Source organism: Pseudophryne corroboree, chromosome 2 (genome assembly GCF_028390025.1).
Source record: "Pseudophryne corroboree isolate aPseCor3 chromosome 2, aPseCor3.hap2, whole genome shotgun sequence".
In the NCBI taxonomy this organism is placed as follows: Eukaryota; Metazoa; Chordata; class Amphibia; order Anura; family Myobatrachidae; genus Pseudophryne; species Pseudophryne corroboree.
In genome coordinates, this window is record NC_086445.1 from 338,885,281 (window position 1) to 338,909,428 (window position 24,148).

Consider the following 24,148-nt stretch of genomic DNA (forward strand, 5'->3'; position numbering starts at 1 on the left):
TGAGTGTGCACACAGACAGGCTATGCACCCCTGTCCATATTGGCGCTACTATCTGAGAGCTAGCAGGCTGATATGCGCAGGCAAAGTATGAATGGTCAGCACTGTTAACCGTTCCGACACCTGCAGCTGTTAATTTCAACAGAGCGGTCCCTGGCTGTGGCGGGTGCTGGATTCGGAGTGCACAGGGGGATCTTTCGTGAGTAGCAAGATCCCATGTATGCACAGAGGAGCCGGCTGGGCAGAGACCACGCGTCAGCACTGAGCTGACACGCTGTGTGCTCAGGGGGGACATCGCCAGAGGCTTCGACAGACAAGATGTTTATACATCTTGTTGATGCCCCTTCCAGCTTCGCCTCGGTAGTGAGGCGAAGCAGGAAGTGTTATAGCGGCATGATGCTATAATACATTTACCCCAAATTTACATAGAGTGGAATTTTAATACTAAGCAAAGTGCTTCCGCATAAGAGCAGGGGCGTCTCTAGAGAGGAGGGGACCCCGTGTGCAGACTCAGTGTGTGGGCCCCTTCCTCTCCCGTAGCAGTCACGCCACTGCTAGCGCTCTAGACTCTGGCACAGTGCCAGAATCTACAGCGCATGACTCCGGAAAAATGGGTGCCGCCCATTTTTCCGGAGTCCTGCGCTGTAGACTCTGGCACTGCGCCAGAGTCTCTAGTGGTCAGTGCACTAGCAGCAGCACGACAGCTACGGGAGAGAAGGGGGCCCACACACGGTCAGCGATGGACTCCGGAAAGGTAAGTATAGGAGAAATGGGTACAGTGTGTGCCCCCCGGACTCAGGGGCCCGTGTGCACCGCACCCATTCTAAAAACGCCAATGCATAAAAGGAAGAGGGATGTGGGGCTTGGCTCTCCATCTTAGTATGGGTTGGAGTTGGGGACTTGAAGCTATTGGAATGTCAACAGTATCCTGCTCATTGCATTGCATGGCCTGTGGAGGTGCTGTCCTGACTTCAGTACACATATACTCACTGAAGGGTGGTACTCATGTGACCGGGGGTCGGGAGACACCCATAGAGTGGGAATAGAACCCGTAGCGACCTCAGGTCGCCACCAAGCCCGCAGCGTGGCAAGCGCAATGTGTCCACTAGGGGTTTGCTGCACTCGCCCCTCCCCGGCGGGATCCCGGCATCTGTATGCTGCCGGGAGCCCAGCGTCAGTTTGTCGACCGCCGGTCTCCTGACTGCCGGTCAGCCATACCACACCCCTCACTGAATTCTGCCTTCAGAGTCCCAGCTGTGGGCCATCATTCTGGATAAAGTTGTGTAGCCATTAACTTACAGGGAGCCCAGCAGCGGACTCACAGTAATGACAAAGCAAAGCAGTGTGACTGATGTCATGCAAGTTCACCACTAGGCAGTGTGATAGATTTAGTTTAAGGTATACTGCATTCCTCATCTGAACAAGTCATGGGTTATTTTATTATGTACTGTACTTTGACTCACCTACAAGTCTGTATATCACCATATTTACTGTAATCCTACGTGTTTCCAGAGACAAGTGCTCACGATAAATCCCATGAGACTGAGGAGCAGGTTATTTGGCACAGTTTCTGCATAATTAGAGACACTCATTACTATTAGTGGTTTACTACTTCATAGTGATACCGGTACAGTATCTACTATTAAACAAGACTGGGGAGGGGGATGATTGCTGCTTTTCAGTCAGGGCTGGACTGTCCCACAGGGAAAATCCCGTGGGCCCCACCCCTTTCTCTAATGCCAGGTTCCAGACAGTGCACTCAAGTTATACATTGTTACTCAATTACACTGCCAAATACATGGGGATTTATGTAAAGGGGTCCAAGTCTACAAGAGGTCTGGGAATGTAGTCAGGGGTGCCCCTAGGCACAACAGTAACGGACACACCTGTCTGCCTGATTTTATTATTTTTCTTGATTGGTTGTAAGCCCTCATTTGATAGGCAATTTAATAGAATAAAAAAGCCACTATGTTTTTTTTTTTTTTGTATTATGTACTGTATACATATTTGCTAAGTGGGACAGCATACAAGGGCATTATGTGCATGTCCTACCAGTTTACACTCCATTCAAGATAGCATATGGTATGGTACAGTGGAAATATTTAGAAGTTACTAGTACATTTCAGGCGGATAGTACCAACACAAGCATGCAAGTTCCACCTCTAGGCATGTGCCTCACGCCACTGGATGTCGGCAGAGAACAGAAGGATTTTTAAAGCAGAAATCATTTCCAAGGTAAAATCAAGTAGGTTTGGCTTTGTAAATAATTGCTTTAAAAATACGCCCAGTCTTGGCCAACATCCCACACCCTATTACAAATGGTCTCTAATGGTTGTCCAAGCCTCTGTGGTAACTAGCCACACCTCTTAAGCATGTCCAACACAGTTTCAATGGGTGTAGTACGGTATGCCGGCGCTCGGCGACCAGCACAACGGCGCCGGGAGCCCGACCGCCGGCATACCGACAGCGTGGTGAGCGCAAAGGAGCCCCTTGCGGGCTCGCTGCGCTCACCACGCTGCAGGCACGGTGGCGCGCCACACTATTTTATTCTCCTTCCAGGGGGGTCGTGGACCCCCACGAGGGAGAATAGTTGTCTGTATGCCAGGTGTCGGGATTCCGGCGCCGGTATACTGTGTGCCGGTATCCAGACAGTCGGCATACAGAAGACCACCCTTTTCAATATAGACCTTGTCAGCTCAGTTCCTTCATTAGGAAATGAGCAGCACACAGAATTTTAGAAGCTTCTATTAATATACGACTGTCCAAAACAACCTGTGGCAGATTTTACCTATGGGCTGCAGCCCCCCAGATAAAATCCACCACTTCATCACAGAGTCTGAGAATCCAGTTGCAGTCCATGATACTGCACTGGCTTCGGTGTGACTGGCAGTGACTTCCTATTGGAAGTCCTACCTGCCAGTCACAGACAGTGCAGGCCATCCCATTAGGAGGCGTTTTCTCCCTCTGGGACTGCCAGACCGGGCTGCGAATAGCAGAGCTTGCTTCCTGTAGGAAGCAGCTCTGCCTTTGAGGTAGCCCTAGCTGGCTTCTATGGGGTGCAGTTCACAGAAGCCGGGGTGGGGGTGCACATGCGTAGTACCATTGCCGCTACAGCGCATGCACCGGCAGGACTACGATATATTCTCTACAGTGAATTGCCAATATTTATCTTTTACATTATCATGCACTAGCAGTATTTATATATTTGTCAAGGGGCCCAGCCCATGCACTCACTAATGGTTAGGCAATTCAATGTAGCGGCTGGCCAGACCCCCTCTCTGGAGACTGACCACACACCCTACCACTGCATTCCACGGTGGGCCCTTTATGCCAATGTCCGACACTGTGCACCGTTCCCAGAATCTGTGAACATTGTACACTACAGATGCTGGGACCTGGTCGGCTGGCGGCGGGTGCAAGGACCCGGTGGCAGGGTCAATGGAGCCGGCAGCACGGCTAGCAGCAGACCCCCCCCCCCCCCCATCTCCATGAAGGTAGGAGCCGCCGCTGAAATCAGAGATAACATTACATTTTAAAACACAATAGATATGAGCGTTTTTTATTGGCAGAGCACATACTTTATATTGGTGGAAGTGGTATGTGATGGAGGCCACACAGTAGATAACTTAAGCAGGTAGAAAAGGATTACAGGATGACAAAGGGTTAATACAGCAGATGTATAGCCGGTACACTGCACTCATAATGTATGTACCAGATCCAGCTAGGAGTGTATAGGGTAGTGCAGATGTGCAACAGATGGTACATCTATGTCCTTACATACAGTGGTGGCAGTGAAGTATGCACACTGCCTCTATACATGTAGCAGTATAGTGGCGATTGTGCAGTGAAACTACCTGGGGTGACGGCCTCTGCAATGTAGTCTCCTTGTGAATATTGCTGGATACCTTCAGATGCATGTCCTTCTAGCATGGAGAACAGAGCTGAAGACGTAGACACGTTGCATGCACAGTAGCGCACAAGGCTGGAAGTTGCAATGCCGGCCATCAGAGTCCTAATCCCCCCTCACTTAAGACAGTCAATGGTTACACTTACACATCCCACACTATGTAACTAAAAAACATGAGAGGGTATGAACAGACATAATACATATATACATAAAACTAGTGATGTGCACCGGAAATTTTTCGGGTTTTGGTTTTGGATTCGGTTCCGCGGCCGTGTTTTGGATTCGGACGCGTTTTAGCAAAACCTCCCTGAAATTTTTTTTGTCGGATTCGGGTGTGTTTTGGATTCGGGTGTTTTTTTACAAAAAACCCTCAAAAACAGCTTAAATCATAGAATTTGGGGGTCATTTTGATCCCATAGTATTATTAACCTCAATAACCATAATTTCCACTCATTTTCAGTCTATTCTGAACACCTCACAATATTATTTTTAGCCCTAAAATTTGCACCGAGGTCGCTGGATGGCTAAGCTAAGCGACACAAGTGGCCGACACAAACACCTGGCCCATCTAGGAGTGGCACTGCAGTGTCAGGCAGGATGGCACTTCAAAAAAAAAAATTGTCCCCAAACAGCACATGATGCAAAGAAAAATGAAAGAAAAAAAAAAGAAAAAAAAAGAAAAAGAAAAAAAAAAAAAAAGAAGAGGTGCAAGATGGAATTGTCCTTGGGCCCTCCCACCCACCCTTATATTGTATAAACAGGACATGCACACTTTAACGAACCCATCATTTCAGTGACAGGGTCTGCCACACGACTGTGACTGAAATGACTGGTTGGTTTGGGCCCCCACAAAAAAAGAAGCAATCAATCTCTCCTTGCACAAACTGGCGCTACAGAGGCAAGATGTACACCTCATCATCATCCTCCGATTCCTCACCCCTTTCACTGTGTACATCCCCCTCCTCACAGATTATTAATTCGTCCCCACTGGAATCCACCATCTCAGGTCCCCGTGTACTTTCTGGAAGCAATTGCTGGTGAATATCTCCACGGAGAAATTGATTATAATTCATTTTGATGAACATCATCTTCTCCACATTTTCTGGAAGTAACCTCGTACGCCGATTGCTGACAAGGTGAGCGGCTGCACTAAACACTCTTTCGGAGTACACACTGGAGGGAGGGCAACTTAGGTAGAATAAAGCCAGTTTGTGCAAGGGCCTCCAAATTGCCTCTTTTTCCTGCCAGTATACGTACGGACTGTCTGACGTGCCTACTTGGATGCGGTCACTCATATAATCCTCCACCATTCTTTCAATGGTGAGAGAATCATATGCAGTGACAGTAGACGACATGTCAGTAATCGTTGGCAGGTCCTTCAATCCGGACCAGATGTCAGCACTCGCTCCAGACTGCCCCGCATCACCGCCAGCGGGTGGGCTCGGAATTCTTAGCCTTTTCCTCGCACCCCCAGTTGCGGGAGAATGTGAAGGAGGAGCTGTTGACGGGTCACATTCCGCTTGACTTGACAATTTTCTCACCAGCAGGTCTTTGAACCTCTGCAGACTTGTGTCTGCCGGAAAGAGATACAACGTAGGTTTTAAATCTAGGACCGAGCACGGTGGGCAAAATGTAGTGCTCTGATTTCAACAGATTGACCAACCGTGAATCCTGGTTAAGCGAATTAAGGGCTCCATCCACAAGTCCCACATGCTAGCGGAATCGCTCTGTTTTAGCTCCTCCTTCAATGTCTCCAGCTTCTTCAAAAGCCTGATGAGGGGAATGACCTGACTCAGGCTGGCAGTGTCTGAACCGACTTCACGTGTGTCAAGTTCAAAGGGTTGCAGAACCTTGCACAACGTTGAAATCATTCTCCACTGCGCTTGAGTCAGGTGCATTCCCCCTCCTTTGCCTATATCGTGGGCAGATGTATAGACTTGAATGGCCTTTTGCTGCTCCTCCATCCTCTGAAGCATATAGAGGGTTGAATTTCACCTCGTTACCACCTCTTGCTTCAGATGATGGCAGGGCAGGTTCAGGACGGTTTGCTGGTGCTCCAGTCTTCGGCACGCGGTGGCTGAATGCCGAAAGTGGCCCGCAATTCTTCGGGCCACCGACAGCATCTCTTGCATGCCCCTGTCGTTTTTTAAATAATTCTGCACCACCAAATTCAATGTATGTGCAAAACATGGGACGTGCTGGAATTTGCCCAGATGTAATGCATGCACAATATTGGTGGTGTTGTCCGATGTCACAAATACCCAGGAGAGTCCAATTGGGGTAAGCCATTCTGCGATGATGTACCTCAGTTTCCGTAAGAGGTTGTCAGCTGTGTGCCTCTTATGGAAAGCGGTGATACAAAGCGTAGCCTGCCTAGGAACGAGTTGGCGTTTGCGAGATGCTGCTACTGGTGCCGCCGCTGCTGTTCTTGCTGCGGGAGACAATACATCTACCCAGTGGGCTGTCACAGTCATATAGTCCCGAGTCTGCCCTGCTCCACATGTCCGTGGTTAAGTGGACATTGGGTACAACTGCATTTTTTAGGACACTGGTGACTTTTTCTGACGTCTGTGTACATTTTCGGTATCGCCTGCCTAGAGAAATGGAACCTAGATGGTATTTGGTACCGGTGACACAGTACCTCAAACAAGTCTCCAGTTGCCTGTGAATTAACGGTGGATACCGGAACCACGTTTCTCACCACCCAGGCTGACAAGACCTGAGTTATCCGCTTTGCAGCAGGATGACTGCTGTGATATTTCATCTTCCTCGCAAAGGACTGTTGGACAGTCAATTGCTTACTGGAAGTAGTACAAGTGGTCTTCCGACTTCCCCTCTGGGATGACGATCGACTCCCAGCAGCAACAACAGCAGCGCCAGCAGCAGTAGGCGTTACACTCAAGGATGCATCGGAGGAATCCCAGGCAGAAGGACTCGTCAGACTTGCCAGTGACATGGCCTGCAGGACTATTGGCTTTCCTGGGTAAGGTGGAAATTGACACTGAGGGAGTTGGTGGTGTGGTTTGCAGGAGCTTGGTTACAAGAGGAAGGGATTTAGTGGTCAGTGGACTGCTTCCGCTGTCATCCAAAGTTTTTGAACTTGTCACTGACTTATGATTAATGCGCTGCAGGTGACGTATACGGGAGGATGTTCCGAGGTGGTTAACGTCCTTACCCCTACTTATTACAGCTTGACAAAGGCAACACACAGCTCGACACCTGTTGTCCGCATTTGTGTTGAAATAATTCCACACTGAAAGTGATTTTTTTTTTGTATTTTGACCAGGCATGTCAATGGCCATATCCGTCCCACGGACAACAGGTGTCTTCCCGGGTGCCTGACTTAAACATTCCACCTCACCATCAGAATCCTCCTCGTCAATTTCCTCCCCAGCGCCAGCAACACCCATATCCTCATCCTGGTGTACTTCAACAGTGACATCTTCAATTTGACCATCAGGAACTGGACTGCGGGTGCTCCTTCCAGCACTTGCAGGGGGCGTGCAAATGGTGGAAGGCGCAAGCTCTTCCCGTCCAGTGTTGGGAAGGTCAGGCATCACAACCGACACAATTGGACTCTCCTTGGGTATTTGTGATTTAGAAGAACGCACAGTTCTTTGCTGTGCTTTTGCCAGCTTAAGTCTTTTCATTTTTCTAGCGAAAGGATGAGTGCTTCCATCCTCATGTGAATCTGAACCACTAGCCATGAACATAGGCCAGGCCCTCAGCCGTTCCTTGCCACTCCGTGTCGTAAATGGCATATTGGCAAGTTTACGCTTCTCATCAGACGCTTTCAATTTTGATTTTTTTGGGGTCATTTTACTGAACTTTTGTTTTTTGGATTTTACATGCTCTCTACTATGACATTGGGCATCGGCCTTGGCAGACGACGTTGATGGCATTTCATCGTCTCGGCCATGACTAGTGGCAGCAGCTTCAGCACGAGGTGGAAGTGGATCTTGATCTCTCCCTATTTTACCCTCCACATTTTTGTTCTCCATTTTTTAATGTGTGGAATTATATGCCAGTATCAATAGCAATGGCCTACTACTATATATACTACGCACAACTGAAATGCACCACAGGTATGGATGGATAGTATACTTGACGACACAGAGGTAGGTAGAGCAGTGGCCTTCCGTACCGTACTGCTATATATACTGGTGGTCACTGTCAGCAAAACTCTGCACTGTACTCCTCCTAAATAATACAGCTGCTCCCCAGTCCCCACAATTAAGCAGTGTGAGCACAGATATATGCAGCACACCGAGCACAGATATGGAGCGTTTTTCAGGCAGACAACATATAATACTGGTGGTCACTGTCAGCAAAACTCTGCACTGTACTCCTCCTATATAAAATACTGCTGGTCCCCAGTCCCCACAATTAAGGAATAAGCACAAATATTTTTGCATCAAGATTAATAAACGGAGAGGACGCCAGCCACGTCCTCTCCCTAACATTTTCAATGCACGAGTGAAAATGGCGGCGACGCGCGGCTGCTTATATAGAATCCGAATCTCGCGAGAATCTGACAGCGGGATGATGACGTTCGGGCGCACTCGGGTTAACCGAGCCATACGGGAGAATCCGAGTATGCCTCGGGCCCGTGTAAAATGGGTGAAGTTCGGGGGGGTTCGGTTTCCGAGGAACCGAACCCGCTCATCACTACATAAAACATTTCAAATATACAAATGCTCCCCACTTTCTTATAGCAATAGATGGGGATTAGGGAGTGGGCACGATATTACTAAGCCAAAATAAGGCCATTGCAATGGATCACGTCATGATGGCTTAGTAATGTCATGCCACTCACTCATCTGTTGGGGGGGGGGGGGGGTCGGTATCCATTTGGATGGTTGACGGTCATTAGGTCGACCACAACTGGTTGACATTGTCGACATATGAAAAGGTCAACGTTTTGTTTTTTAAACTTGATTTTTTTATGTTTTTCATACTTTACCATACACATGGACTACAATTGGGAATAGTAACCTGTGCTGAGCGCAGTGGTAGTGGAGCGAGGCACCTTGCCTGCAGCATGGCGACCCATGCAAGGGGACGTGGTACACTAATTGGGGTTCCTGGTCATGTTACAGAAAAAAAGGACACCAAAAACAGTTCAAAAATCTGTGTTGACCATTTTCATGTGTTGACCTAATAACAGTCGACCTTGACATGGTCGACCATTCATAATGCTTGCATGTACCCCTTCCCACAGCCTAACCTCCCTTTCTCCCCTCCCCCCCCCCCCCCCCCCGTCTCTGCAGCCTGACCTCAAGTATCTCCTGCATACTTACGTTCGGGATGCCGCCAGTTGGTATTCCGGCATTTGCATGTTGGTCCATGTCTGGATTCCAGCATCGGCATGCCGACTGCTGGCATCCTGCCTGCATCCCCTCTCCACATCAGTTAATTTAATACCCTAGTTCATTTTCTGAACCATAGTAGTGCCCTAGCTCACTAGGCCACACAGTCCTCCAGTTCATAATAAGTCACATCACAGTTCGTATTATGCCACACTGTAGTGCCTCCACGTCACATTACAGTGCCCACTTCATATTACGAAACAGTAAAATGCCCTACAGTTCATTTTATACCACATTACAATAAAACAGGTCCAGGGGCATTACAAGATATGCCGGATTGGACATATCGCTGTGTACACAGCTTTAGAAGACTCCGTTCACACTATCTCCTTTTCCGCAACACCTCATTGGCCAATACTGTGAATGCCATGTTCTCAGATTCGGTAGTAGAAAAGGCAACAGCAGGCCATTTGCTGCTACATACAGTGGTGGCAGTGGAGTATGCATGCTGACTCTATACATGCATTGTGCAGTGAAACTATCTGGGGTCACTGGCCTCTGCAACACAGTCTCGACGAGTATGACTGGAGACTCAATTGACTTTATTGAACATATGAAAGATCTTACCTATCACACACAATCTCCCAACGTGAAAATCTGGAACCCAGACTGATTAGAGTGGGGTCATCCAGTCTTGGTGCTCCAAACAAGTCATCAGTACAGACATCACACTCATTTCTGCCAGTGGCAAAGTTCCAGTATGGTAAGGCAAAGGACTCATCACTAAGCATTTTCTGTCGAGAGAAACACACGAGGCAAAAAACATTTAACTCTGATTTCCTTAGAGGTAGACAGTTTGTAGGCTAAACCACTATCCATAGGAATGTAGAATATTTATATACAAAGATCCATGTTTTAGCCCACATTAGCTAAATGATCACTTTACCACTTAAATCCGACAATCATTATTGGGTAGATATGAAACAGTTTTACTTTGATATCAAACATTGTTTTGTGTGACAACCAGTTAGTGCTGCATTACCTGCAACTCTCTCTCCAACAGCAAGAGGTGGTATCGATGCCAAGTAACAAAAGCTGGGCCTTTGTGAGACAAATCAATGGCTTTGAATGGACGTCCTGGCCCTGCAACAGAAAAATGGTTTTAAAGGGGTCTATTTACCAAGCCTTGGATGGAGATAAATCCAAAGGAGATAAAGTCCCAGCCAATCAGCTCCTGCCATGTCACAGGCTGGGTTTGAAAAATGACAGGAGGAGATTGGCTGGGACTTTATTTCTGTCGGATTTATCTCCACCCAAGGCTTAGTAAATAGAACCCTATGTTTTTAAAGGTACAATTTTAGGTTAAGCTTTCTGTATTCATTGCTGCACCAAAGTTCTGTTGTACAAGGATAAATGAGCATTTGCTGTGGGGCAATCAGTAGATTAATTAGGTGCCAGTGGAGCAATTTCTTTGAAGTTATTATGAGGAGCCTAGTATGGGAAAGTAATGATATTGCAGGGTTCAGTTCCAGGTCTGCTGCTTTTTGATAGCTGTATAGAAGATATCGATCTTCTAGGCAAGTTATTTTATACTAAGAAAAATATTTAGAGTAGAGTATATAAACTTAAAATTACAGTCCATTGTATAAGCCGCATAATAAAAGGTCTACAAGAAAGAAAGAAAAAAAACAAGATGCTTAACTACTGCATTAAGATTTCTGCAGATTGAGGCCTATTAACTTTGGACCACTTTTTTTCATGTAAGCTGTAGATACGTTGACAAACTATAGGCAACTCCATTTATATACTCTTTAGTAGCTTTACTCCATTTCCCCTCATATGCCGTCACATGTGTTATTATGTATTACCAGGTTCATAGTGGGTTAATCCCTAATTAGTGTATCTTGTGATTTCAAACAAAAATAATGAATTAACAAACCTAACAGTGTGTCCCTGACAGAATAGTAATGAAGCCAGACAAAGAAGTTATAGATGCTGGTGTTTGATACTTGGGGTTCGGTTCCATTTGGCCCAAGAATACCAAGCCAATGTTGAGTAGCAATCACATAGTCAGGATGAATGGTGGCCTTGGCACGGTCCAGTGCTTCTAGGAACCGAGCCCTCTCCAGGGGCGTTAAATCGAGGATGTTTTTCCGCACAACTGGTGGCTTCCTCTGGTCACAGTTTGGTCCTGTCCAGCCAAATTTACAGTCTCCACAATTAAATCCAGAAAAGTTTCCTGAGAGAGAGAGAAGGAAAATTTGAAAGCTAAACTTAAAACAAAAACCAATAAAAAATAAAATAAAAAAAACACACACAACAACTTTTTAGCTTCTCCCATTCATGCTGGAATGAATGCAAAAGGCGTTTGTAAAATTTGTTTTAAATCATTAGTCGCAGCATTACACGTCTATGACCAGTAAACAGGATTGTCTTACTACTTAGTTCCATTTATAATAACAGTTTAACTCTGTGAAAAACAGGGGCACCAAGAATGGGGGAGGGACCCAAACTCTCAAAGATGTGAATTTTCTGCAGATGGGGCCATAAAAATGTGCAATAACTTCACCCTCCAATTTTACCAGGGCACAATGGGGCAGATGTATTAAGCCTGGAGAAGGGATAAAGTTATAAGTTAAAAGTGATAATGCACAAGCCAATCAGCTACTAACTGTCAATTTACAGATTGGAGCTGATTGGCAGGTGCGTTATCACCTTGCACTTATCACTGCTTTATCCCTTCTCCAGGCTTAATACATCTGGCCCACTATTTCTTATAGCCACTTTGTTCAAGCTATGAAGTCTACTTTAATGGGCTTCTAAAGTTGGGTACACATTAAACGATCTGTATACCCATCTGACAGATGCAATGGAATGATTTATCATTCGGCCCATACAAACCACATGATCTGGTGAACGGCTGCATGATGCATCATTCCCCTGCCACATCCAAATGCATGGGATTGTCAGCCACATCTTCAGATTGGACAGCAAATCTGAAGATGCGACAGACAACCCACGGTACCGGGCAATAGTGCATACACATTTGAAGACCTGAACGATTGCTCAGTCTGATAAAGCTGCCCATATACCTAAAGATTTACTGTCCGATCTGGCTGGCATGAAAATCTTGTAATGGAAGGGAGCAAATGACTATTGACTATTTGCTTCCAAACACTTAAAAAACAGCCAAAAATAGTCAGACAAATTGGTTAAATCCATTTGATTTAACCAATTTGTATGAACAACCATTTGTCAGTTCTCCGGCATTTCGAAGCAAATGGTCAATTGTCATTTGCTCCCATCCATTACCAGATTTTTGTTCCTACCCACCAGATCAGACAATAAATCTTTAGGCGTTATGGCAGTCGGAAATCAGGCAAACAAAAAACAAAACAAAAAAAATGGTCTAATGTGTATCCAGCATCAGACTCCTTTCCATTTCAAATCCATAACATTACAGTTTGCCATACATAAACAAGTTGTATGTACATTCTTGTTTTAAAGCAATTCAGGTGTCTCTATGGCATGTGCAGTAATAAGTCCCATTGCATTGGATATAGGGGTAAAGCGAGAGGTTATCCTGTAATTTGGAGCACAATGTCTAGAATCGATTCACACATTTTAAAACACCCCTTTAGTTCTTGCTTTTCCACAATGTTCCTGGCAGTCTTAAGTGTAGGGATTTAGCAGTGCTCATCATAGTTACTGTGTATAGAACAAAAGCAATAAAACCTCTGCCCACTCATTTTCCTATTTTAGGGCTTTCTGGATCATGTGTTAATGGAGATGAGATTTCATGCCCCTATATAATTCCCATAACCAGCATTTTGACATGCAAAGGGTCAATGGACTGCCGAGCTTGAGCAGACTAGGAGGCCCACCTACTGCATTGAGGAATTACAAATCTAGCCGACAAAAAAAAAAAAAAAAAATTAGACTTCAAGTCACCTGACCAGCCTTGTGCTGATGAATCACTTACAGCAATTCAACAATGCCACTGAACATAGCAGTAGATTATCCGGCCAGAAACACTGTGGTATGTTTAAAGAGCAGAGTCTCCAGAATGGCAACCCAGGGGAGGAGATAATCACTATGGATAAATGTATCCAGCCTTCTAAAGAGTAGAGAAGTCACCTATAGTAACCAATCAACTATCATTTTATAGTATGTACTAGATAAATGCTCCCTAGGCAACTTCTCTGCTCATGTTTGATATCCCTATATGTATGGACTTGAATTGTGACAGGTTTGCCAAATAATTGGTGCCATGCTTACAGCACTTGTAGACTTGAGCGGAAATTATCTTTACAAGTCCCTGTTCTAATGGGCCCTACACACTGATAGATCCGCCGCCGAGCTGCCAGACGGCAGATACGGGCGACGTGGCGGGGGGCAGTGAAGTTTCTTCACTACCCCCGGCTCCATAGCAGTGCAGGCAAATCTGGATGATCTCGTCCATATTTGGCCTGCATGCACAAGCGACGGGGCACCAGCGATGAACGAGCGCGGGGCCGCACATCGTTCATCGCTGGTGCCTCCACACTGCACGATATGAACAAGTTCTCGTTCATTAATGAACGAGAACGTGCATATCGTGCAGTATCATCTGCCAGTGTGTAGGACCCATAACTCTTGGAATCTACTGTATACCCATTTGCAAAGCAGCCAGTCATGTGCTTTAACTGTAAGACTTAAGAATATGGAATAGCCTGAGTTGCAGACAGCTGCAAGATGTTGATCATTTATTAATGCAATCTTTAAAATTAATTTTAAAATTGGCGCTATAAATCTAGTGCCCAAGTCAGGCATTAATCTTGCAGCCAACTGCAACACAGAGGCTATTACATACACCCCACTGAGTCACACTCCTCTATGTAATACCCCATGAGACATCAAAGCCCCACACACACACACACACATCCATCCTTGGTTGATATGCGTACACGTGCAAAAAAAAAAAAAAAAAAAATATAGGATTTCTGTGCTAGTGTGAAAGGGGTATTTGTGCACACTGGTGTGGTTATGGCTAGTACAGGTACTTCCTTATGCATAACTACACAGTTTTACTATTACTGTAGCTTCTATCAATTTAACAGGCCCAATAAGTCACATTTGTCATTTATCCATCGGACGCTGGCAGAATAGATTAGGGTGACAATATCCAGCCTTCTATTTCAGGAGTTTCTTTCTGCAAGAGCTCCCTATAACCATTTTTCTATAGGAGGTATGGTAATTGAATGTTAGAAAACCTGCTGGTATCGTACAGTCTGGGCCCACATAAATTCTAGAGGTGCATACACAGTGATATTGACTTTGCAATTTCCCCTGAACTCCAAAGATCACCGATATGGACTCTTTACTTGAGATAGTGACTGTGCCAACTTCGACTATATTACAGTATGTACTAGATAGTATTTATTTACAGTTTCTTATATAGCGCAGCATATTCCATTGTGCTTTACAATTAGAACAAAACTGGGTAAAGACAGACAGAGGTAGGAAGGCCCTGCTCGCAAGCTTACAATCTAAATAGTACACAATGTAGTCAAGATTGCCTTGCCTGCACAGTCTCTCTTTTCGTGTGATACCGACCCCACAGGAGAACGCATCGGTATTGCAAGCAGTGTACAGAAGGTGCTATTTGCACTAAATTTCCCTTACGGCTTTCACGATAGTCAAAATCATAAGGTTATATCGCACTGTGTGAATGCACCTTAACTGTCCAGGACACTAACATGTTTTACATCGGAAATATTTAAAGGGTTGTCTATTTTACTAGAATTTAGACAGATGGATGGATGGTACCCTGCTTAAAACCAGTGGTTCTCAGCCTCAAAGGTTTGTCAACAGGTCATGCTTTGAGGATTTCTGTCTGTGGAAGCTGTCGGGACAATTACTAGCAGAATAGATTCTCTTACCTATGCATGAGTAAATAAATCCACAACACATGACCAGTTGGCGGTACTTGAAGACTGGAGTGGGGAACCACTGTTTTAAACAGATTTAAAAAAAAAAAACCCATAGCCAAAGTCTTCATATTATTTTTAACGTACAGAAATAAAATGGCCTCATTAATTACCACTTCATATATTAAGAAAGTTAGATGGCACAGAACAGCTTTTTTATCTTATTAAAGATACATGCTGCATATGTTTAGTTACACCAGGTGGGCATGCAGAAATAGCCTAATAGTATAGAACAGTGGTTCCCAAACACAGACCTCAAGGCACCCCAACAGTCCAGGTTTTAGGAATATCCCTACTTGTACACACATAGTATAACCAAACTGACACTAAGTCACCTGTGCCTAAGCATGGATAGCCTTTAAATCTGGACTGTGGGTTGCCTTGAGGACTGTGCATTTGGAACCACTGATATAGACCTTGACATTTAGGGATTGTAAAATAAAAGACTAAAAACTCAAGTGTTCTGACACAATGATACAATGGCACATTCAGTTCAGCCTTAAAATTCACATATGTCAAATAATAATATTACTACTATGAATGATTGCACAGACTGTTTGGAATAAAAAAAAAAAAAAAAAATACACATTTAGGAGCGGATTGGTTGGTACTTTATTACTTAAAATTGCATTGCTCTCCAAGCTTTGATAAGTATCCCTCTTGAAAATCATTAGAATAACACAGTTAGGACTATAAAAATGATTAGAATCATTCAAAGATGATATAACTTATAGGTGTTTGTAGTATTATTCTAATCATTTTAAATTTCAAACTCAGGAGTATGACAAGTGAGATTTTAGTGTCAAAGCTTACTTCAATTGTGTTATATTCAGAGGTTAAAGTGAGCCGGAACTGCGTTCAATCAGTTCCAATTGTCCTCCGGCTCACCTAACCCAGACTGAGCCCGAAGCAGCATGGGGATGCCGGGTGCCCGCTGAGGTTCCGTTACCAGCGGGCACCTGCACCTTCCCCTCAGCTGCAGTCGAAGCTCACTCCTGAGCTCCGGCTTCCAGCTGTGCGGCGCTATGGGAGAGACGTCATGACATCTCTCCCGTAGATCCGAGGAGCTGGCAGCCAGGCGGAGGTCAGTGGTCCGGAAGCAGGAGCGGGGCTGGTATTGTGTTTTTTGTAATACTATGGGATTTACATAAGGGACACTACAACTGTGGGCACTACCACTACAGTGGGCATTGCATAAGGGGCACTACTACTGAGGGCATTGTGTAAGGGATGCTACGGCTGTGGTCATGTTGGGTGATACTAAGTAACAGGGTGTGTAGCATAGGGTCGACCACTGTTGGTCAACAGTGAATAGGTCAACAGTCATTAGGTCGACATGAACAAGTGACCAGGAACCCCAATTAGTGCACTATGCCCCCTCACATGGCTCTCTTCGTTCACCATGCTTCAGGCAATTCCAAAACATACAGTGGGTGTTTAATATTAAAAAAAAAATATAAATTTATTAAATATATATATATATATATATATATATATATATATATATATATATATATATATATATATATATATATATACACACACACACACTAGCAGTAACATATCCAGAATAGCAATGTTTATGTAGCACAAGTGGAAATGTTCCCAATATTATAACAGTTTGTTGCTATCTTAGCACTGCAACATTTTTTACAACAATAGCCATAATATCAGCTCCTCACATTAGAGACAGGAGATTTCTTGTATCCGTCTCCCACACTACCGTGACCGGGTATAAATGACAGTTTAGGCAGAATCGCGTACATTTATCACTACAGCATCCACGTAAAACCATTGCACCTGAATGATAACACAATGAGAAAAGAAAACAGTGTATAGGAAGTTAGGAGAAAGAGCAAGACGCACCGAAACACTGGCAGGTGGCATTGTAGAACTTCAGAGGCCAGCGCTCCCGGTCATCCACATTGCGCAAATTGTAAGGACCGCTCCAGGGACGATCATCCACCACCACAGTGACACATCGGCCGCGGGCCTGCAGCGAGCCGCACACATTGGCTTGATCCGATCCCAGCGGAGGGCAGCATCGCTTGCTCACCAGCGCCTCAACCGTCGTACAAGCCCTGGGGAACTGTGCTTGAGCCAGATGAACCAAGGACACAGCAATCAGCAAAACTCCGAGATGCTTGGTGTAAGGCATGACTAGTAACTATTACCTACTCGACTGAGTAACAGCCTCTTAGTAAATAAGTTTCAGCTATACTGAGAGATTATTAACACTAAACTGTCATCAGCTGGGAGGATGGCTACGCCTCTATTCTTCCCCCACCCTAACTTTTAGGCGATTTATTGCATGTATAATACTGCTAATTAGGCAATTAGTGATTACATGCAGCAAGTTCCTGTATCGTTACTAACGAACTACACATTCTCTTTTATCTTACTCATGCCAAAAAAGTTTAGCCCACTGCCTCTAACCCTTTCTACAATCCTTTCCACGTGACTGTCTATAATCTTCAGAACGTTCTTAAAAGAATGTTTTGCAAAGTGAGATTTCTTTCCCAGGCATTTGTTCCTTCATTAGCAGTCCTTCTTTAGGAAAAAGGCAGCTCATTTGCTCCTGGTTTTATACAGAGGGGTGCTGGCCCTTGGAAGGATTAATGCTGCAGGCATTCACATGGGTGGCATATGACAAACCTATAGAAGAGAATGTTGATATTGTATGGAGAGTGTCATGTGTTCTGAGCTGCACACATGCCTCCAGAGGTTCTCAATAGGGTATATAGGGTGCAGGGTGCATTTCTACAGTAATTGTATTCTGTGGGCCCCGTTTAATAATGGGACTTATTCTTAGTGGCATATTTAGTTTACTATTGCTGTGATACTAGCAAATATGCTATTGGGATTTAACATTATTTATTTATTAAGTTTCTTACATACCACAGCATATTCTGTTGCACTTTACAATTGGAAACAACAATACTAAAACAAAACAGGATAATAACAAACAATCAGAAGGTCCTGCTCGCAAGTTTACAATACATTGGGAAATAGACATTGATACACAGGAATAGGTGCTATCTATTGCATAATTATCCACCAGATTGCAAAGGTTCTTGGTAGGCTGCATAAGATAACACAGTGATGTTGGCCTGGGGTCAGGAGGATGGGAAAGTGACGAAAGAGAAAATATGTGAGGATATGTGTGGACTGTACATTACATTACTTACCTCTCTGGCACGGTCCAGCAACGTCCCCTCCTCCGCTCTTTTGCTGGCTGTTTATGGCGTGTCGTGCACATGACACTTTCACCCAGCATGGATTCAGCAATGCCTCAAAAGGATAGGAAGGCTGTTGTTGGGTCCTCATTGTCGGCAATGGAGACCGTATCCCACTTACATAACCTTAACTTAGCTGTAGGGCCATAACTAGGTGTGTGCGGAGTGTGCACCACACATAGCGCTGCAGGGTAGGGGGCACTGTTGGTCAGTGATGTGCGGTGGGGTGAGGCAGAGCCTTTTCTGCCATACTAACATAAAACCAGATGTTTGACTATATAAAGTATATGACAAATACAAAGAATATATTATAAATATCTTCTTTTTATTATTCTAATTATTTTTAAGGTGTCATGTTATTTTTGGTTAAAAATTGCTTAACACTCAGCGCTGTGTGGGCAGGTATATTGTCATGATGGAAGAACCAGTCATCTTTTCACTACAAATCAGGAAGTTTTTTCCTCAAATCGTGGTGTAACTCTTTTAAAATGTCTAAATAAATACTTCCATGTAAGCTGTTTGTAGCATAACAACCATTTCTGCCACATTTTTCCTCAAAAAGGAAACAAAACTTTACAGCAGCACGTTGTTAATGTGAATCAGCCATCACAAAAATAGGCAAAACAGTGAATAACTCTTTGGAGAAAAAAAAATCACTGCAAACGCTACCTTCCCCGGCAACATCAGTGGGGATACTGGCTCAGAAGGGTTCTGCAAACATTCAGTTAGCGGCAGAAGCCCATACTACAAGCGCCCCACTGTTTGTTTGTATATATATATATATATATATATATATATATACACATATACATACACACAGCGGCAAATGTGGCACTCCAGGTATCTAACGTAAAACACACTTACAAAGGACAAGTGTGATTCAGCATCGGTCAGAGGTGTTCTGAGATTAAGGTGTTCTAAAGATCAACATTTAACCGATCATCAGACTACCTGTCTCTTATCGTATAAATTGACGGTGCACCATAAAGTCAGTAATCGCTTACTGGGTATACAAAGGGAAAGAGAAGAAAGAAGACTTCATTTTGACGCACCCTTGTTTAAACTGAATTGTTTTGATGAAAATATTAAATCATAACTTTTAATAAATCATGATTAAATATTGTCTCTTTCTTTTAGTCAGTCCTCACATAGGACCTTCTCATGCTGTCTAAATATTCACTGATATGTGCTTACACACCTGTGCACCTATTATCGGGTAAGGTGAGAATCGAAAATCATAATGATTAAAAATATTTCTATGTATGTCTTATTCCGGACTGTGATCAGTGCTATATAGTTATCAAGATTGTTATTTTGTGTACACATCCAATACTCTCTGAGCAAACATATTGAGGATGTCTCTATGTCCAGATCAATTGCGTCTCTCCAAGTCTCATGAGAAGTTAGAAACAATGAATATAGAAAAGATGTGAATCTCCTGTCAATGTTAGTCTGGAGAGAATCGATTAACCTAGACCTACAAGACCAGGTATTCCCAGGTGGTCTCCCACCAGGTACTGACCTGGCCCTATACTTTGTGGCTTCCAAGATCGGACAAGATTGGGCACATACAGTGTGGTGTGGTAGTAGTAGGTCATTGATAAAGTATTGGTATCTCCAGGATCACTGCTATGAGTTCACAGAATTCTCAATTAAGAGAGAAATGTCATAGAACAAAATTTGAAATAAATCAAAGGATATGTGATCAGCTTTTGGTGTGAGTCCATTGAATAATAAAGGGTAAGAAGTAATCGCAAGGGTGGGAGTAAAGATATTACTGCATCAATATGAGACTGGTTCAAATAACAGTTAATTTACCTTGTGAGAGAGCATAGTCTGTTCAGATACGTGTGACTATGGGGATAGTTCATCTAAATTAACACAATGTGGGAGATTCAAATGATTGAAAAGTCGGTTGGGTGTCTGTTTTTTCCTGTCTATTAGATAGGAAAAAACAGACTCCCAACTGACTTTTCAAACATTTGAATCTCCCCCAATGTGTCTCATTTTTAGATGATGTGTGCCTACTGGAGAGTATTATAACCCAAGTAAAAAGTAATTTATTCACATAGATAAGCAGTGGTATGCATATAAATAATGTATTCAAGGCATAAGTCAGAGATAGTATATTCATCATGCTTAGCCAGAAACCATGTTTTGCCCATTTCAGAATGCAGATTCTCCCTAGTTATTAATATTTCCTTATGTGAAAAAGGGATCATGCAGTCAGGTAACTATTCAGAGTAAGACTATGAACACTATAACATTTAAATCATATCCACATAAATTGGAGGTAGTGTTATTATACAATACTCGTGCTCAGCCGAAGAAAGAGTTTACCTATATCAGAGTACAGTGTTGAGAGGCTGAGGAAAGTGACGAGGGGCTGGGGAAGGTGATGAGGGGCTGAGGAAGATGATGAGGGGCTGAGGAAGGTGATGAGGGCAAAGGAAGGTGACAAGGGGCTAAGGAAGGTAATGAAGGCTGGGTATGGTGTTGAGGGGCAGAGTAAGGGGATGAGGAAGGTGCTGAGTGGTTGAGGAAGATGACAAGGGGCTGACAGGGCCAGATTAATAATGATGCGGATGAAGCTACAGCTCCAGGCCTCCACATAAAAATAGGCCCATCATCATGGCAGCATGATGATCACTAGCCACCAGCTGGTCACATGGTCAACTATTAAGATTGCCTTTCTATTTGTCTCACAAAATGTAGCAATTTTTAACATTTTTACATACTTAAGGAGACAATGAAGCTGATAGTGTATGGGTGTACACACCCACATGGTTCTGGCCACACCCACACAGCACTGATCACACCACCCCCGATTCTCACAATAGGCCCTTGAATATTTTCAGCTCCAGGCCCATGTGGCCCTAAATCTGGCCCTGGGGCTGAGGAAAGTAATGAGGGCTGAGGAAGGTGATGGGGGCTGAGGATGGTAATGAGGGCTGCATAAGATGTTGAGGGGCAGAGGAAGGAGTTAAGGAAAGTGATGAAGGGCTCACTGCCCCTGTTCTCTTAAGAATATGCCCCCTTTTGAGTGACCATGCCCCCTTCCACCCCAGGATGAGCACTTAATCCTGTAAAATGTTCCATACCCACTTCGACCACTGTTTGGGACCATTGCATCTGGTGCGACTAACTATAATTGTTCCAGTGACTTCAATAGAAACCACAATAGCACACAGGATAGATGTCCCAGTGGAGGGCGAGTACAGGTATGGGGGGAGCAATTTAGTGAAATCTGCATTTCCAAATACTTCACATATAATGTTATGATATTCTTTCATACTGTGAAATATCTGTTAGTCAACTTTCTTAGAATGTTACTGTATCTGAAAAAGAGAGGGAGGCTCGCACAAACATATGTGTGTACTGTATCAATAACTTCATTAAGTCACAAACAGTCCTTTTCCATAAATTTCAATCTAATTGTTTTTCATTTTGTTATATGGAAGGTGCTCCTGGGAATAAGTTATGAACATATAGAAACCAAGAAGAAGAAAGTATTCCCTATTGTGGGCACACTCGGACTGAGTGACAATAATCTTAAAGTCAAATATCATTGGTGATATTTGACCACTAATTTTAAAATATAACTTTTATTTATTAACCTAAAACATCTGCGAAAATATTGTGCAAGTGAAAAGGAGTGAAAAAATAATAATCAATGTGAAATAAAAATTCAGTCACTGCAGCCTTTTAATTTCTCACTCTCCCAAGTGCAGAATGAATCCATATATGTTGCAATATTCTAGTGTCCTAATGGAAACAATTGTATCCTATGAGTATAACTCTGTGAGATGACTAGTTACACTGTTAAAGACTGAGTTATCTTTTAACAGTCTCTCTCAATCCTAGCAGTGTACGTATCACTATCTTCTAAGAAAATAGTTATTGTTGTTCAATCAGTATTATGTCCTATTAAATGCACATCATTGTGTCTTATTTATCATGAATGTCTATCTCACAGAGCAATCCTTTGTAGTCTTCCTGTAAATTGAATCATGGGGACTTTTAATATAATTTTCTTCTTCTGCTATGATATAAATTAAGACCACCCAATCAGTTCAATATACACTGTATAATAGCAACATGCTCTTTGGCGTATATATTAAGTGTATCCCTGAGGACACTCGTAGTATGGTATCCTTCTACTGTACCTCATAATAGGCACTTTATGGTAACAATATACTCTTTAACATATATGTTAGGTGTATCTCAGAGGACACCAGTAATATGGTGTCCTTCTAACTCGTATCTAAGCTTATTTCTGTTATCAAAAGTAATGTGACAGAAATATGTTGTCAGGGTGTGTAGCCACAATTGCATCCCACTCTTAAATCCCACTACTTGTCAATAGAGATATATATATAACAGTAATGCTGCAGATGCATTCCATCACTAAGCATTGGGAGAAGAGAAAGTGTGCTATATTCCTGCCACGTTTCCCATCTTATATCTGCTGGTCGTGGCTTATATCTACACCTTCACACATGTGCCAAAGATCTGATTGTCTAAATGTTATTCCCATTCAGGATAGTGAGAGTGTATCTCACACACTATCTGGTATTTGCCGCTCAGACTGAGATCCTGCAGTTAATAGAATGCTAATAATACAGTGCTGCTACTGCAAAATGGTGACGGCTACAGGATTATGACACTTATACACCGTCCTTGTTAGTATTTTCCATATAATTAATGCCATTTCTAACAATCATGGACAGGTATATATATAGTAATGTAAGGATGCAGTACGTATAAACCTGCACCCTTCTGCCGTAGTCCCCAGTTTTCAAGTTATAACCAGAGTGATCACCGTCTGTCAGTACGGGATCATCTGGGGCACAGCTCGTCAGAGCCGCGGTCTATCGCAGCGTACAGCCGTCAGCCGCCGCCAGCCATCTCACAGGCCGCACACGCTGCTAGCAGCGTCCTTCCCTATGGGGCTGTTTAATCATGTCCCGCTGCGGCTGCGGCTATATGATACGCTGCATGGCAGTGTAACAATAGATACAATAGCTTATACAGTATATGGTACATTAATGCAGAGACCGAACAGTTAAAATGCTAAATGGTAGCCACACTGACGTGTGAGCTACCTTCCTAATGACCGTTTCGCATAAGCTTAATCATAGGAAACCCAATTACCGGGTTTGAAAGAACTAAATACCCAGTCAGTCTCTTTCATTGGCCACAAGTTTTGATTGACATGTCTAATACCCAATCATGATTTATCTATATAAAAAAGATCTCCATTAATAGCTGGATTATCAGAAAGAATGAATTATTGATGATTCCCACCCTATAAGTTTTTAATTTATAGGTTTTTCATACCAGATGGATTTTAACCCTTCTATGCATCACCATAATTGTTGTTCTATACTTTTAACTGGATTATCTAACATGTGATATTAATTATATGTTATAGTCATATTTTTGACTCTAATATTTTCTATTATTGTATTGTTATTTAATTAATTTTTACTCATATTCCCAAATATTCAGGACGTAAAGTCTTATATCCAACCCTGATATGCGTGAAGTGACGCGAAAAAATGAATTCTATTGTTATAATAGTGACCATCAAATGTGTCATCCTTATCCATTTAATGTGAAATATTATTGTGCAAATTGTGAGTGGTCTGTAATCCCATGATATAATTGATATCATAGGTGCCATTCCCAGTCACCTGGAACGGCTATCATAATTATCAGTGTATGTGG

General features: G+C 43.4%; 1 protein-coding gene across 1 annotated transcript in view; it reads right to left on the minus strand.

The window, feature by feature from the left end:
* The window catches only part of DCT (dopachrome tautomerase), a 34,586-nt gene extending 16,865 nt beyond the window's left edge, over positions 1–17,721 (minus strand). The window contains exons 1-4 of the mRNA XM_063953012.1: positions 17,049–17,721; positions 11,153–11,452; positions 10,256–10,356; positions 9,841–10,007 (exon numbers count right to left, since the gene is read on the minus strand). Coding sequence (XP_063809082.1) covers positions 9,841–10,007; positions 10,256–10,356; positions 11,153–11,452; positions 17,049–17,340 — 860 coding nt within the window. The 5' untranslated portion in view covers positions 17,341–17,721. The remainder of the gene's footprint in view (positions 1–9,840; positions 10,008–10,255; positions 10,357–11,152; positions 11,453–17,048) is intronic.
* Between the last annotated feature and the right edge of the window lie 6,427 nt (positions 17,722–24,148).